At 46.6% G+C, this 17,800-nt stretch overlaps 1 protein-coding gene across 1 annotated transcript in view; it reads right to left on the bottom strand.

The window, feature by feature from the left end:
- The window catches only part of SMG7 (SMG7 nonsense mediated mRNA decay factor), an 81,536-nt gene that overhangs the window by 28,347 nt on the left and 35,389 nt on the right, over positions 1–17,800 (bottom strand). Inside the window, exons 9-14 of the mRNA XM_015419652.1 lie at positions 15,875–16,037; positions 14,688–14,844; positions 7,107–7,177; positions 6,313–6,373; positions 3,076–3,195; positions 401–839 (exon numbers count right to left, since the gene is read on the bottom strand). Of these exons, the coding sequence (XP_015275138.1) occupies positions 401–839; positions 3,076–3,195; positions 6,313–6,373; positions 7,107–7,177; positions 14,688–14,844; positions 15,875–16,037 (1,011 nt within the window). The remainder of the gene's footprint in view (positions 1–400; positions 840–3,075; positions 3,196–6,312; positions 6,374–7,106; positions 7,178–14,687; positions 14,845–15,874; positions 16,038–17,800) is intronic.

The raw sequence follows: 17,800 nt of genomic DNA, 5'->3' as shown, positions 1-17,800 counted from the left end.
GAGCAGTCAACACCAGAGAAGCGAAGGAAAGCCCAATTTATTTCTATGTTCCTTCTGGCAAGAAATATGAGGAGCTGCTGTAAGTGGGCACTGATTCTCTCCTTGCCTGATGTACCGCTCATGGTAAGGGATGTTCGATGATCCGGCCTCAGATGTGTGTCACAGCTGTTTGAACTAGTGGGACATTACAGGCGCAGGGAGGCTCTAGCACACCCCTTAATGAGTATCTGCAATGCAAACTAGCCCAGCATCTCTGACCTCAAAAAAAAATATCAACTAGGCTAACTATACCAAAGCTTTATAAAGTTCCATGGCCTCTGCATACTGGAGCCAACTCAAGTGGCTGCATCAAGAAACCCCCGGGAGGCATTCCCTCCAAGGAAAATCACAAAAGCCCTACCTGCACCGCCACGTTCTGCTTCCCTGCTTCCTGCATCTTTTCCATGCCGCACTTCTTGGTTTCATTCTTCCTCTTGTTGTTGTTGTCTTTCTTCCCGTCATTTTTATTGGCTGTTATTCCTTTGCTGTAATCCCTTCTTTCTCTACTCACTTCCTTTGTTAGATAGCCTCGGCCTGGCTCTCGGTTTACCTCTCGCGGTTTAATGTTCTCTTTGAATGTCACCATTGGCTTATCTCCTGTGTCGCAGCTGCTGCTTAGGTTTCGACCTGTCGACAGCACTGACTTTAGTCCTGGACTCCCGTCTGCAAACTGTGGCTCTGTAAGGGATGCTTCCTGCAGAACAAGACTCTGTTTGGCTTCGCTAGGCTCATCAAGTAGTAACTCTGGGATCTCGGTCAAGAACAGGAGTTTCCCGACCTCATTTTCACACTGGATCAGCCTTTGATAATAGAGACAAAAAGGCATTGGCCTTATATTGGTTGTCACATTCAGTGGCCACAAGCCATGCACAAGACAGAATGCAAAGCAAGCATATCAGAACCAGCTCCTACCAACGGCCTTTAGAGCACATATTCAACCAGTGCTCTACCAGCTGCACTGGCTCCAGATTGAAGACTGGATCAGCATCGAGTTTTTGGCGCTTACCTTCAAAGCCCTAAACGGTCTGGGACCAGCATACTTTCAGGACCACCTCTCCTGGTATAACCCCCCCCCCCCAAAGAGCGTTATGCTCTAGCAACCAAAACATGCTGGTGTGATCCCTGGCCCAAAGAATGCCCAGGTGTCCTCGACCAGAGCTAGGACCTTTTCGGCCCTGCCTCCGGCCTGGTGGAACACTCTTCCCGCTAAGATCCAGTTATGGAGGTCCTGTAAAACAGAGTTGTTCCGCCTGGCCTATGGTTGAGGATAGCAATGGGTTCCATCTTTGATTGGCCTCCCCCTCTCCCCTCTCTTTTCAGATCAGGCAGATTTATGCATCACTCCCACCCGAGTTTTATGCCATCTTTCAATTATGTGCTGGTTTACAATATTATGCATTTTATTATATATTATTCAGTATTCTATCGAGCCTGCCTCGGCGGGGAGGGCTGGGTATAAATCGAATAAACAAATAAATGAATAAATAAATAAATTGTATCTCTGTATTAGAAATGTTAATACTAAATTGTTAATTTTTTAAATCAATTATGTTACCCGCTCTGAGCCTGGACACGGGGGAGAGCAGGATACAAATCTAATAAATCAAATCAAGTTGATGGTGAGGCAAAACAGAGGGGGCAAGATGAAGGTATTCTCTGCAGTCAGCTGCAAAAAGTATCCTAGCAGTAAGCAAACTGCCTTGCATGTTTCCCAGTTCATATCATATGAACACAAGGGCAAGCAGTTTACAACACATCTTATGTAAAGGTTCATTTAGCAAATTGAAGCAACAGCCCAATTACGTCTAACATAACACTGAATGCCAACTAACCAGTAGTTAACGTGTGAAGTTGTTTCTAGAAGCACACAAGAAATGGCAGAGAAAGCTTGGGAGAAGCCTTTAATGAAAATAAAAGTCAGAAACTGAAAACATCTCATTATAAAGTTGGTAATGAGGATGTTACTTTACATGATAAAAGGAAAGTTTGCAAAGACCACTCTTCGCACAAATGTATTGGGGGGTGTTTAAAGGAGATTTTGATTATTCATTCAGGTTTTTTTAAAAATCCTGTAACTATCCAAGGAACTCACAGTCCTCTTTTCACGTCTACCCTAGCAACACTGTAAGGGAGGTTAGGCCAAGAGTGCTTGTGATTGGTCCAAAGTCACCCAGTGAGCTTCAAAGCAAAATGGAGATTAGAACCTGGGCCTCTCTCATCAGAGCCCAACACTACCCACTTTACCACACTCGTTCTCTTACCAGGAAGGAAAACTATTTGGGTTCTTCTTGGAAATGTGCAGTGTCACTGGAACAACTGTTTGAAGCATGGGGTAGCTACAAGGCTGCCTTTTCCTCCAACTATGGCTTTACTTTTGTTTGGACAGAAACCCATAAGAACAGAACCCAGTTAAGCCATCATACTGAATGCAGCATTTGTCACCACATTACAGATGTGTTTTTCAGTTCTTTTGGTTCCCAAGATTTTTTACAATAGCAGAGTGTTAAATTTTCACATTAGGAGGTAATGGTTACTGCGATAAAGTATCTAGATACAACCATTGTAACACAGCAATAAAACACACTTTGCCCATGTGAACCCCAGGCTCGATTCCCAGAACTTCCAATTAAAAGATTTCAGGTGTCAGAGGTGGGAACTTGTGACTTTGGAGAGTTACTGTGAGTCAGACAATACTATCCTAGACGGACCAATAAAACAGTGTATAAGACAGCCTGACAATGGCCTTCACCGATGGCTATCCAACTGATACGCACACTGCAGCCCTACAAACTCAAGGCACATTTCCATCATTGCATGCTAAACAGGCTGCTCGCTTTTTAAAATGGGTACACATACACTTCACTAAGTGCCTAGTGTGACAAACACACTCCCACACACTGCCTTTCACAGTGTCAAATATAATGTCCTGCAAGCACATTTTCAACACCTGTCATTATCAACAAGCACATCGCCACCAAGCAGCAGACACATCACGCACAGGAGGGCGAGGGATGATGCCAGCAGCTGTGCCGATACCTTGGCTGGTTGTCAGCAATCCACTTGCCCGTGAAGATCAGGCGCTGTTGCCGTAGACGCCGATGCTGCCCTTCTTTGTCTCCAGTAATCCCTTGATGGCCTTTGGAGAAATCTAAGTTCCTAGTTATGTTAACATAAAACAGAGAAAGAAAAGTCGGGCTATAAACCAGACACAAAGAGACACATGAGAGAACACTAATGATACAGTGGTGAAGATAATGTTACTGCACGTCTCATTTTTAGTATAAAATTGTACACAAAGAATTCTAACTTTTTTCTATTTTAAGGTAGCTTTACTTTAGACAACTGCCTGTGAGATATGAATGTGTTTCCTAGCAAGGAACAAAATCTTCTCACACCTTTGCAGTTGGGGACTTTCCTTAACCCACTTCCCTTAAATGACAAGATCCTTTATAATCAACCTTAAACCTATTTGTAATGCTCAGGGCTTGGGGGGCCAGACAAAAAAGTGTCCCCAAGGTTCGACACGCAGGGATGCGCCATGAGAAGTCCTCAGGCTTCCCCATTCCCCAACCCTTCTATGGCTTCCCTCCTATCAAACCAGAAAGATTGTGCATGTTTTCCAATATGGGAGCCTGTTAACTCTACAGGCTAGTATCTGTATCTCCCTATTCACTTGGTAATTTCTCTCCATGACAGGAGCAAGGAAGTGCATGAGGCAAGACCTGGTCCTGATGTACACTGGATAGAGTCTAGATAGCCTCTCTCAAAAATCCTGTTGCTCTAGAACCCAGAATGAAGCATAACCAGGATTATAAGAACCACCTAAAAAAGAAAGATTATGCAACTTCACTCAGCAAAAACAAAACAAACAAACAAAAAACCTTAGTGCAGCAAATTCCTTGACTGCTTTGCTACAGATGCTTCATTCCCTCTGCTGGCCTGATAAACAGCCACTATTCCTCTCAACTGCTGCCAAATTTTTGATGTTTGAAACCAGTATTATGCCATCCAGTTTCGTATTGCCTAGGCCGGCATCTAGTTTTACAACATGGCCAAAGTGGGCTGCCAGCAATGCTGCCATCACTGGCCCTCTCCATACATACCCTCTTGCCCGAGAGACCCAGACTGGGCCTCAAAACCTCCAGTTGTCAATTACTACTTTAAGCCAACCACAGAACCATCACCACCTCCTTCACCCTCTTTCTCATGTCACGTTTTCTCTGTCTCACCCTTGATCATTCACTTCAAGTCATTATCATGTCAACATGAAAGCATAAAAATGAATGGCATAGGAACGGATCTCAAACATTTTTTTGGGGGGTGCATAATATAAGATGTGTCACACACATTTAAGTACAGAGATCCTGCTAAGCTATCACAAATGGACATAAAATAAACAGACATCGAAACGGAAACACTTCAACCAGTGGGATAAGGTTGCAACTGTATTGAGATGCACCTCATTTCAGCAAAGAAGTTTCAAAAAGGAGAATCCAGAGGGGGTTCATATGTAGATCTGAAGCACTCAGGCTTGGTCTCAATAGAGACTGGAAATACTAGCTCACTAATGAAAGTAAGTTTCCCTAAATACACTTTACTAATCCAGCATGGGGATTGAACGGACCCCAAAGTAGGTCATGGAAAAAACTACACTTAATTAAATATTTTCCTCTGCCAAAACAGAAAGAAAACACTACAAGTGGGGGTTGCAGTGCATACTCCGACACTGTTTGGGTGTGGGTGTGTGTCACTTTTATCACTGCCTGCAGTGAATGGGAAAGTGAAATGTGCATATAAGGAGAAAATGACAAAATTTTATGTTCATATTATTTTTTTTACATCATGCACCAGATGAAGTAAACTCTGGCTCAGGGAAAGTCTGCACCACAACACATTTGCTAGCGTTTAAGGTGCCACAAGGCTCTTGTTTTGGCACCAACAGACTAGCATGGCTACTCCCCCTCCCCCTGGCCCGTAGCCACAGTGGTACAACAGGGGGCATTGCCCCATCAATCATTTGTCACGGCCCTCCGGTCAACATTACAAGTTGGTGTGAAATCTGTTGCACATCTTTCAGGTGTAAATTTTCTTTGTAAAAAGGAAGGAGTTGAGAATTCTCTATGCATTTGGCTAGAACAGAATTAGCAGTTAGCAGGGCTGAAGAGTCCTGATTTTAAAAGCTTGCAGGGGTTTTGTGTGGCACTGTTAGAAGCCTTGAGTTAGGGATTTACAGAGAAAAGAAGGTTGAATTTATAGTTTCAGGTTTCGGTAACTGGAAGAAGGCTCTCACACTTCTTTAATTCTGCAAACTATGTAAAGCTGTTGCTTGGGAGGGCATTTTTATAAAGCTTATACAGAACAGCACTGTACTCTATTCCACAGTGTAGGCTATAGATTATTGATTTGTCGTATGTTCTATCACGCTCTTACAGCATTGTTTTCATTTCTGGTAATCCCACTTTCTGCATTGCTTGACATAGCATGTTTGATACATTTTTGCATTTCTATATGCCTAGTCCTATTGCATTTTTATTAGATCTCTCATACGGTTTGACTGCAATTTTCTCTATCATGTAATCCACTTTCTCAAGGAGAAAATTGGTAAATAATGAATAAAGTATAAATAATAAATAAATAATGATGGGCTGACTACCACTGTACTCATCTGCCCTCCCGATAAAAGATTCTCGCCTCACCCCCCCCCCAAATTTGTACCTCAAGGCGTTATAGCTTTCCCCCTAGACTGATCTCATATATATCTTTTTATTTATTTTGCTGTCAAGTCACAGCCGACTTATGGAGACCCCATTGGGTTTTCAAGGCAGGAGACGTTCAGAGGTGGTTTGCCACTGCCTGCCTTCATGTCATGACCGCAGTATTCCTTGGAGGTCTACCACTGAAATACTAGCTGGGGGCTTAGCTTCCAAGATCTGATGAAATTGGGCTATCTTGGGCTATCCAGGCCAGGGGTAAATGCGTATATCTCGTATATCTGCAGATACATGGACAGATGCTTTGTCAAACCAAAAAGCTCTATCAGTTTGGAAGGGAGAAATTTTCTTTTGGTAAGGAGGAGGAACATGCTGCCTACAGAGATCTTCTCCCTGTCAGATGTACTTTCCATCTTTTCAGAAGTGGAATCCTAAGAGCTGACTGTGATGGAGAGGAGAGCGGAGAAATAAACATGGACACCACAAAACTGGTAATGACAGCTTATTCAAAACGGCTTAACAAGTACTGATGGATAAATCACTATCTCCAAAAGCCACTCACCTGAAGGAAGGTCTCAGAGCGAGGAATCCCTGCAGCTCAAACTCCTCTGGAAGTGGAGTTGCTAGTGAACAACCAGACAGGGGGAAATATGAATAACTGCAGGAATTGCCCATTATTATTAAACCTAACCAAAGTTAAGCACTTTGATGTCCCACAGATTTCTGATAACAAGGATTAAACACGTGCTCTACAAAGGGACAGCCACAGAAATGCATAGAAGTATTATTCACATGTATCTCCCCCCCCCAAGACTTGTTAATGTAGAATGGAATAAAGTTACTTCCAAAAGGAGGTTCATAAATAATTAAGACTCACTTTGATAAGAGAGAGTCTGATGGCAGCAAAATTATTTAAAAATGCCTGTTTGACCAAAGCTCCCTATTAAAGTAATCTGTTCTCAGTGGCTGCTTCTTGGTGCCACTCTGTTCCTTTCTTGCCCTAGTCTTAATGGGCCACACTGTCACTTCGTCAGATGGGCTGTGGTAATCCAGACGCTTTTGTACAGTGTGGTCCATAACATCATGATGCCTGATGGGGCAGCGTAATGTCTCCCATCACGTATGTTGATTAAACTGCAGTCAGGCTAGAAAGCCACATGAACAAGCAGAGTTAGGGCAAGGAAAGGGGTGAAGTGGTACTGAAAACAGTATCTACGAGTTGTGTGTGTGTGTGGGGGGGAATCAATGGTATCAAAAAGCAAAACAGTGCACTAATGCCGAAGAATATGTTTTGTTCTTCCCCCGGCCCAACCATTCACTCAACTGTATATTTTATGGACTACTAGATATACTTACCATTTGGGCAGGAGAGGTCTTCCTCATGAGGTTGGAAACTGTTTAGAAGGGAGATCAGCCATGGCCAAATACTGAGGATCAAGAACAGGCACGTTTTTACATTTATGCAACATGCCAGTGGTTTCTCTCATGCACCTCACTCTTCCTTTCTACGACGCTTTCTCACTGTGCCTGAACAGCCTCCCCTCCACTGCACTTCCATCAAGATGTATCCAGTTCTTTGTCTTTAAAAAAGAAACTCACTTCCTCGCTCATTCTTTTTTTTCCTAGCACCCATGCTGTTATGCACCAGCTCTGTATCTGGCAAGGACCTTAGAATCATGTCGCCTCAGTGTTTGACCTAAATAAATGTTAAAGTCGTAGTTGCATTTTATGAGATGTCTGATAAAGCTGTCATCACTCATCCCGCATTAGAATAACGCCTTTTCACTCTCCCTTAGTTCACTGCCAACTGGCTTTCCTTGTAAACCAACATCTGCAAGCATGGATGGGCAGACAACAACAACAAAAAATGGCAGATTTCTCCTTTGGGATGGAGCCAGAAAAGGTAAGTATTCCTTTGGAAGTCAAGCACCCTAATGTACAGTCTTCTAAGGAACTACAGTGATCTTCTAAAGAACTCCTGAGAAGTCCCTGGCACTTCCCACATTGTCCAAAATCATTAGATCTCCAACAGCTTGGATGTACAACACTTCATTTCCCCCATTGATCGTAAAGTGCCAGCAAGCCCCAGTCTTTTCTGACACGTGGTCTCTTCCAGGCCTGAGGAGCTGGGCGGACAGCTAACGGAAAAATTAGCAGCAGTTGTTTTCACCTGATGCTTAACTTGAGCAGCCACTGCCAACCTACACTATGTCCTCCTCCGGCAGACTGTTCAAGTCAAGAGATGACAACGGGGCAGCTTGGAAGTACCTGTACTTCTCCATGGTTCCATATTTATTTGGATGAAATATGGAATTAATTTGCTTCCTGGGGGCATAATGAACAGTGATGCCAGCAGGGCCAGATTTGGGATTAGAGTCCTTGGCCCCAGTTCAGGGGCTTGGGGGAGGGGGGGGAGAAAGCAGACTGATCCTTGAAAGATACATTACCATCTAAAGGGAGAGGCAGAAAATCATTAAGTCCAGAGTCTAAAATTACTGAATTGCACTACAGGTAATTTTTTTGTCCATAACAAGTAGGCACTTGCTATAACCCCATACTAATTAAGTGGTGTCTACTATATAGCAAAAGCTCTATTAAGAACCTCCAAATTCAGATGTGAAGAACAGTGTACAGGCTAATTCAGGCTGCACAGATCAGGTACTGAACAGTACAGGTGGTTGACACTATCCTGAAAGACCGAGATTAGACTAATGAGCAGAAGGTCTTGAATACAACTAGCACAAAACATGCCTTTTGTCTCCTTCAGCTGTTTGGAGGGACTTGAAAACGGGAAGGGAAGATAGTGAGGAACACTTGAAGTAAAAATCAGATCGCTGCATGCAAGCATTAAGCAGAATGACTGCTGCTTTTCCTTGCTGAAGGAAGTAGAGTTGTGGGTCAGTCTGAGACAGGTTTCTATGGAGATGGGAGCCAAGTGATTGTCAGCCCACCTGGTTACAATCAGTGCAGCATTTTGAAACAGGAAGACTGACTCTCCCTGAACTACAGCCAATGCTCCCTCTAAGCTGCAGAGTCTTGTGAGCAAAAGTTCTACTTTGTGAGCTACTGGCATTAAAGTTGTGAGCGAGCCATTTGGCTACTGCATAAATTAGTTTGCTCTGGAGCCATCCTTCCTGAGCTAAGACAAAAATGTGCGAGCTGGAGGCTAGAAAACTGTGAGCTAGCTCAAACGAACACAGGTTAGAGGAAACAGTACCCCCAACCACCTAGGATTTGAGCCAATCACTAAGGGATGCGGCCATGGGGCACACACACCCGTTCGAAAAGATCTGCCCCCCCCCCCGGAGGGCAAGGGTGGGCCCAGGCAGGACAAAAAAAAGGGACAATAAGGGACAGGTGGAACACACATTCCATAACTGGTTGGCAGGGTACACCTTCCATTTATCTTGACTGCTGCTGCCACTAAACCAATAATCTGTGGAATGTTTTACAGGCATGGGCCCCGGTGGGTGATACCACAACCATCGACTACAATGAGGCATCCCATAAGTGGGTGTCTCACAGCCCCATGGCCAGGTGGGACCTGAGTAATGATAAGTTGTGGCTGCTAATTGTAGGACCCCCACATCAAGGGCAGGTCCAACCCATCCAGGATGGTGGGGGGGGGGGCCTCAAACGAAATTCAGCCCAATGAGTGTACTGGGAATGTAACCAGGGCAAATGCCACCATACCTGCAGCCGACCATCTGCCACAGCCGTCAGCTAAGAGGATGGGGCAGTCAGGTATGTTCCCCCAACCACCACCCTTGGGCTTGCTTTTACCCATCCACCTCTTACTAGACCATTACCCCAACTGAGCTACTGCCCACTTTCTCCTTGACAGGTGTTGCCCCAGGGCTCCCACAGACTTGGGAAACTTGAAATCTGCCCACAACATGCCCGAAGTAGTCACAGCTCAAGTTGCCAGGGAGTGTGTGCTGCCAGCAGGGTTGCAGGCCCCTTCAGTTCCCCCCATTCTGAACCTAAGGGTGTCACCCCTGGAGGTGGCTCCCAAGAAGGCCTTGGGTGAATTCAGGCTGATCCACCACCTCTCCTACCCAAAAGGGCCATTCGCCAACAATGCCATCTCACAAGAGCTTTGCTAGGTATGATGTATGTCTTTTGATCATACTGTCAGCCTTGTGCTGTCCTGCTGCCCTTATGGGCAGGTGTAACGTGCAATCAGCTTTCTGGATGCTGCCAGTGCAATCTGAGGATTTTTGCTCAAGTTGTATGGCCAGCAGCCCCGCAGCGAGACAATTTGGGGTGGGGCACTGGGGGGGATGACATCACTTCTGAAGTCACAAAAATAAGTAAAATAAAATAAAAATAGGACAGCGCTCTCCTAGCGCCACCCCCACTACCTTAGGATGGAGATCTTTCCAGTGCCACCTCTAAAACTGCAACGCACCACATCCGCGGAGAAGGCCCTGCCAATCTGGTTCCCAAACCAGTTGGAAAAGGCAGGCTCCCCCTTCCTCCACCCCCATCTTGGAGGAAGACCTCCTCTCCTGCTTTCCAGATCGCCAGGAAAGAACGGAAGGGAAGGTTCCCCAGGGATGAAAAACCACCAGAAGAGGAGACCACTGCTGAGCAGGTGGGATCTTGTGACGGTCAAGAACAGGTGACAACAACCCCACCAGTTCAATCCAGCCACCTCTGGAAGAAGCAGAGCCATCCCGGGAGTTTTTTCTTGCTGCTGGGAAGGCCTGGCTGACCTGCAGGCTGCAGCCACACTCAGTCTCTGGGCAGGCAGAGCAGGGGTTCCTGTGGAGACCCGTAAAACTCCAGGCAGACAAAGGCCCCGCGGGGAGGGAGAGAGCAGGGGAGGGAGAGAGCAGAGCCAGGAGTCGGGTTGGAGGCTGCAGCCCACTCAACAGTGGTCCCTCCCCCCATGCAAGCCTGGCAGCCATTTGCAGAACCACAGCCTGCTCGCCACACCCTTTGTGAGCCTGGCAGCCATCTGTACAAGCCCGGGGGTGGGTCTTGGATGGGTGCAACTGTGGCTGCGCCAGCCCCCACTGGGGGGCAGCCAGTATAAGGAGCGTGGCACACCTCCTGGGGTAGGGCACTGTAGGATTCAGGAGGGGGCGCCACCCCTACATAGCTGCAGCCCTGAAGGCCAGTGGTATGTGGGATAAATCCATGCTCATGGGCTGCCTGGTGGCCTTGTGCAGGCTTCAAGGCCTGAGCATGTTTTTGGAATGGGCTGGCAAGGACTGCACCCAATCCCCTTTTGTCACACACCACCTGGATGACTTCCTCTTCACTGGCCCACCTGAAAATCTGGCTGCACATCCCATATGGCTTCTTTCCAGGCCTTGGCAGCTAAGCTGGGTGTGCCCTTGGCCCACAATACGACTAAGGGCTTGGCCACCCAACTAACTTACTTAGGGATCCTACTGGATTCTGTCCACAGCACCTCCTGCCTGCCAAACGACAAGCTGTTGGCCCCCTCCAGCAAAAAGAGCACACTGAGGGAGCTCCACACACTCCTTGGGCATCTTAACATCACAGAATGCTGGTGTGCCCAGTGTTGGCTTCCTCACTGGGCTGGGACCAGAACTTAAAGGGACTTCCCCTTCCTTGAGTTTTTCCCCATCCTGGGTTGCAGTCACCATCTGGAAGACTTTTTCAGGAATAGGCGGGCCATGATCAGGGTTATTAACTATCAGATCTCACGCTCTGAATGGGTTATGTGGCTGGTGCACAGGTTTGCTCTAGTCTGCTAACATCTCTTTCTCAGCACGGTATATGGCAGGCGCTGATAATGACAAATGCCCATGCAGATGCCTTGTCTCACTTTCCAGGAGGAGAGGTTCCAGGTGTTGACTCTGATGCAAACCACCACCCCGACCCCTTCTCAGAGGAGCTGTGCAATTTGCTGGTTGTAGCTTGAGATCACCTATTTCCAGGCCGCATTCATACTGGCCTTCTACAGGGCTTTCCGCACTAGCAAATTACTCTCGGTTTCATGCCGTGACCACTTGGGATGGGCCCTCAGGTGGCAGGGTGTGGGGCCTGCATGCGCCTCCAGGCTGCTCCCAGGGGACAGTCTTGGTCAGTCCAAGTGATCAAAGAGTATCTAGCTTTGAGGCCTCCCATTCCTGGCTCCCTCTCATCCACAAGATGAGGCCTTCCTCACCAGGTTCCAATTCTCCAGTGCCACGCAGATTAGCTTAGCCCCCTTAGCCTCCATCCTGGGGACTTTGGGGTGCACTCCTTTCGCATAGAAGCAGCCACTGTGGCTACAGATTTTAGGCTCTCCCTGCTCACATACACGCTGTCAACCAACAGAAGCCCACTGCCTTCAGACCTATATTGGCCCTTCTGCCAGCTCCCTTCCCTAACACCTTTTTTTTTAGTTCCAGCAAGGTGGCACAGGTCTGTCAGGATCATGGGCCACAGCACTATACATGGCCCAGGATCTATGCAGCTTTGTCAGGAGGGGAAACGGCTCAGGATCTCTTGGTTCAAATGCAGGAGAATACATTGGGATGCTCTGGTGTCAACTATAGTTACGGTCCCCCAAATGCCCTGTGCTAAAAGGTCATTTAGCCTAGCCCAGGACAAACACCTTTTGTTACAGGGCTGCAACACAAAATTACACACAAAAAAACCCGGGGTGCGACTGTTCACACACTTGTCCGGTAGTCTGCCACCAGCCCCTTTAATTAACCCAGTAATCAGAAGCCAAAGGGCAAAGCTTCTATGGGTGATTCTGCACCTAGCATTTGCTCCACATTTTCTCAACTGGGAGGAAAAAGTACAGCTCAAAACCACATTCAAATACTTCGGGGCAATGCCATACTGACTGCAAAGTCACCCCTGAACGGCCATAAATCTATGCAGAAGATACAATAAAATCCGACAATCAAAGAACTTGAAAGTGACATGGAGTGTGGAAGCTACCATAAAATCCGATGGACAAAGGAAGTGAAAGCAGCATGCAATGCAGAGGGGAATTTCTCTTCCAATGTGGGTTTCGTAAAACAATGGAGGGAAAAGCCAATGCAGAATCAGCCTAACTCTCCTGGGTCTAAATCAGAAAGTTCACTCTGCAAGATAGGCTCACAGAAGGAGTTTCTCACAAAAGACAAGTTACACTGGTAGGTGGCCAGCCAGTCTAGGTTCTGAATTTAAAATTGAGGACTGTGAAAGCAAATAACCACAAAGGAAATTAAAATATATCTTTATTAAGGTGCAAGGATAATTCTAACAGGAACAAAAGGCTGTGAGGATAAAACAACAAACCTAGAGATTTAAAGGCTAACTAAACCTGTAATACATTGGTTCCAAGTTACAAGATATTACCCATTCTCACATGGAAGTTCCCATGCTCCAAAGTGGCTCTACTCCCAAGTCACCACAGGCTGGAGTTGTATGGCCCATGCAAGCAAGTATCCAAGATGGCTGAAAGTGAGCATGAAGGTGTCTACAAGGCTAGGTCTTTGAGTACCCATCATCAAGCTGAGGCTAGACTAGAATCCCATGTCTTTATGGGTAAAGGGACCCTCATGGTTCCAGGCCTATGGACCAATAAGGTCTTTTAGTGATGGCACATAACCCAAGTGTTAAACCAATGGCTGAACAGGTGACATAAACTGTGGTCTGACCTGGGAAGAAGGAAGAAAGCCAATCTGCAGTTAGGCTGGGCCCCTTTCCCACAAGTGCAAATTATGGACCTAACTGAAAGGAATGTGGCTAATTGGAAAGCCAGTAACAGGCTTCACACTCTCTTCTGCAGGTGCTGTTATCTTGGCTGTACAAGGTCACAATGTTCTTCCTCAGCAAAGCAGTTTTGGACTCTATTTAATTCACAAGCAGGCCACATTCGAAGCCTGAACCAAACTCTGAATCAGAACAGAATTTTAAGAGAACCAAAGTTCTTTACACCTTGATCCTCCAGCTGGGCAAAAGTAACCTCACCAGCAGGAAAGGACTGGATCTTTCTATGACCCTGGAGATGGACCTTTGGATTGTCATTTCCCACCTGCTGGACACACAGCTATTCTGGCTGGACTTATTGAAACGGTGTGAGTGGCACAGGGCCATCTCACAGGACAAAATCGATGTTGCAGGGAAGGAAGGAAGAAAATCAGTGGGGCAGTTCGTGGAGGCAACAGGTGGCTCCATCATCCGGCGATTTGCTTCAGACAGGAAAGCTCTCTTCCTGGCAGACAGGGTGCATCTATCCGAATGGGGTCAGGACATTTGGCTGCATGGCATTCGCAACTGCCTTCTTTCTTGGGCATAGCTGGACATTGATGGGAGTTGGACACTGCACCCATCTCTAGTGGCAGTCTGGAATTAGGCCAGATCCAATTTTGAGGAGAGGTGGTACCTGCATGCCTACATCCCCTGGTGTGAGGATCCCTATAAGGAATATTAAGGGTGGGACAGTTTAGCAATATGCTCAGCTCAGGAGCTGCTGGGTAGCTCTCCCCCTCAGAAGGCAGGGGAACCATGCTGTGGTTTGCACCCATGTGGGACTGCAGGACTTGATATTCCACACTTCTCCCCAGCAGGTGGGCTGGGTGGATGGTTGGCTCATTGGCCAACAAGCAAGTTGACCAGTGCTGGATCTATGCCCTACACTGCACCAATGCTCCTGCAGTGGTGTCCAATAAAAGTTATGGGCTTGCTTTTCTGCTTTGTTTGTTCCTTCGCCTTCCTCCTTCCCTTGCCCCTAGGACTGTATTACTCAGCTCCATTGGCCAATGGGGGATAGTAAGAGATCTTGCCTTAGATCACCTACAGTTCAGGAAAAGGGCAAGAGCTGCACAACGGCTTCTGGTTCATACTTTTGTCTTGGCCACTACACTATACGAGCTTTCACTGAAATGCTCACATTCTTCTATCACAAATTTTTAGTTGGTAGCTTGCTTTGCCCAAGTGAACGACAAAAAAGGATTATGAAATAAAATCAAGACTCACTATTGGCGCTCGTCGACTACAGACTCCTGAAACACACTGGGTCTAAGTTTCAGCCAGTCCATTGAGACTTTGAGAGCAGGAAGGGGATAAGAACCCCAAGACTCTTCCTGGTAATCGTTCTGGAGTGGACACTTGCACAGGATTCCAAGGAAAGACACTGCGGAGAAGAGATATGGAGTTCTTCCACGGTGCATAGCTATGCTGCCGCTATACAAAGGGAGACCCTACTACTTTATGTTGAGAATGAGGACAGTTCAAACAAAAAGGGACATTGTTCTACAGAACTTGTTCTCTGGGGATAACAATGAGAGTGGCGAGAAAGGAACAACGGATCACAGAAATTAAACAGGTTAAGTCTCCATCAACAGACTGTCATGAGACAAATCCCGCACTGGGTCAGCAAGGCAGCTCAGCAAATACATTATGGTGGGGAAAGTCAGCCTGTCTATGGAACTGGACAGTGTTGCCAGAAAGCCGACATGCTCCCCTCCCCTGACACACTTTACACCCAGTTACCGGGAGGGAAGGAGAGAAACAAGTTGCTGCTGTTCCAGCCACACATCTTTATATTAAGGGGCAGCAAAAAACAGCAACTCAGAAATAGCTGATACCGTATAAGAAAGGTAACGACAAAAGGAATCAGTAGAAACAATAAAGAAGGAGAAGAGAAGAAGAGATTGGATTTACATGCCGCCCTTCACTCGGAGTCTCAGAGCGGCTTACAAACTCCTTCCTTTCCCCTCCCCACAACAGACACCCTGTGAGGTAGTTGGGGTTGAGAGAGCTCTTTCAAGAACTGCCCTTTCAAGGACAGCTCTTGTCAGAACTATGGCTTGCCCAAGGTCATCCAGGAGCTGCAAGTGGAGGAGTGGGGAATCAAACCCGGTTCTCCCAGATTAGAGTCCGCACACTTAACCACTACACCAAACAAAGGGCACTGCTTGTTGAGCAGCCCCTCAAGTAGCTCAACATTTCTCTCATACAACAGGAACCCTTATTTGCGTCAGCTTGCTGGAAAGTAATGCTTGCCATCACTCCCACTCGTTAACTTAGAGCAGCTCCAAGTACAGCAGCTCCTTCTCTTGCAGCCCACCCCGGGACAAAACGTCATCTTACAAGCCCAGCAGCCTCAGCTAGGAAACCCATCTGCCCTTGCACAGATGAGCTGTGGCAGTTTCGGTACTTACTGAAGAGAGCCAGCAGTTGCGTCCAACAGAGCTGCTCATCTTGGCTGTAACTGTGCTGCTCAGTCTCATTGCTGAAGTCTCGCAAGTGATGCAGCTGAAACAGGTTGATGATGGTAATGTGGACTAGCTGCTGAGAATTGAAGGTTTTTTGGAACAGCAGCCGCTGTAACAAAGAACATATTCCTATAGTTTCCCCCAACATATATAATATAAACAGTAAAATGTGACTGGTGACTACTACATTCCACCTTTTAAAAAAAATACACACACTGGTTTGAACACATGGATCTGCCTTACTCTGAATCACACCATTGATTTATCAAGGGTCATTACTGTCTACTCTAACTGGCCATGCCTGTCCAGGTTCCCAGGTATTAAGACTATCACCTAATATCTAATCCCTTTAACTGGAGATGCCAGGGATGGACCTTCTGCACACAAAGCAGATGCTCCACCCCTAAACTATGGCTCCTCCCCAAATGTTTCCTCAACATTCCATCAGACTCTAGTATAGCCAAGAGACAGATCTGAGGACAGGGCTGGTCATAATGAAGGGACAGAAATACAATCACAGAGAGACCCCAACGGGGGACAGTAGCTTTGCATCCCCTCCCCCCATGTGCCTCTTTACCTCATGGAAGTGCACAGCAACCACCTTTGTTTTATTGATTGTACACTGAAATGGGCAGGTTACACAACAGGGGAAAGGAACAGGCATCCCTATTCTTATGGTTTGGAGCAAAGAACATGTAGCTGTGAGGTCAGAACATGCCAGGCAAGGGAGCTAGAGAAGGTTACCCACACTCAGTCCTTCCCCCAGTTGAAGGTATCCTAGCTCTTTTCAGTATACTATTGTCCCCTGGGGCACAGCTGATAAGTACTCAGTAAGTCCATGAATACATACCAATTTCCCCCCAAATCCCCCACACCTCTGAAAATTTAACTTCCCTACCCAAGCAAGCACACTCTTAGACATTTTGTCTGGCTGACGAGATCCGGATTGGCTTCCTGGTATATAAAGGACCACTGACACAGGCTAAGGAAACAGATGGGATGGTGACTAAAATGCAGGCAGGGGGGAAGGGGGGATGTGGCATGTATCTGACTGAACACAGGCTGAAGGCCAACTCTGCAGTAGTTATATAGTGACAAAGAAACGCTGTTTCTCAAACACTTTTGCATCTGATCTGTGCCACCCCAGCAGAACTTTTCTAATTGATGAAGAGGTCCTTGAACAGGGAGCCCCAAGTGTAACCAGCTAGTATCCTGGCTTACCTTCTCAAAGAAGTTTACAAAGCAATTTATAAATAAAATGGCTCATACGGACTACAAATTTGGGACTCTAGGTGGAATACAGTATTGCCTTCCAATTACCACAGTCTGAGGTAACTGACAAGGTGCTTAGAGAAATGTGGCATATCGCTTGCGTGCTTTGCCCATCTTAGCTAAAGCACACCTCGCTCAGGAGGAGCAGTGCATTGGTCTAAGAATAGTCAGAGGTGCCTTGAAGGATGCAGTTCGGGTGAACAGAGTCAACCCTTTCCCTGCATCTAAACATGCCCCAATCAGCAAGTGATGCTCTGTCTTCTTGGTGTAGAGAAATGCGGCATATCGCATGCATGCTTTGCCCATCTTAGCTAAAGCACACCTCGCTGAGGAGGAGCAGTGCATTGGTCCAAGAATGGTCAGAGGTGCCTTGAAGGATGCCGTTCGGGTGAACAAAGTCAACCCTTTCCCTGCATCTAAACATACCCCAATCAACTTTACTCTTATCACTTGTCTGTGCTCTCAGACGTATGTGTGACACTGCTGCAGTGAAGCTCCTTGCTCAGGGCTCCACACGGGTGTGTGTGTGTGTGTGTGTTTCTTCTGTGCCACCATGCTTAAGCGAGCCATCTTCCCACACCTGGACATTTGCAAAGAAAC

The sequence above is a fragment of the Gekko japonicus genome, unplaced genomic scaffold, assembly GCF_001447785.1.
Source record: "Gekko japonicus isolate JY-2015 unplaced genomic scaffold, Gekko_japonicus_V1.1 scaffold1248, whole genome shotgun sequence".
Taxonomy (NCBI): domain Eukaryota; kingdom Metazoa; phylum Chordata; class Lepidosauria; order Squamata; family Gekkonidae; genus Gekko; species Gekko japonicus.
Note: the sequence above shows the minus strand (reverse complement) of the source record. Positions and strands in the feature narration are given on the sequence as shown.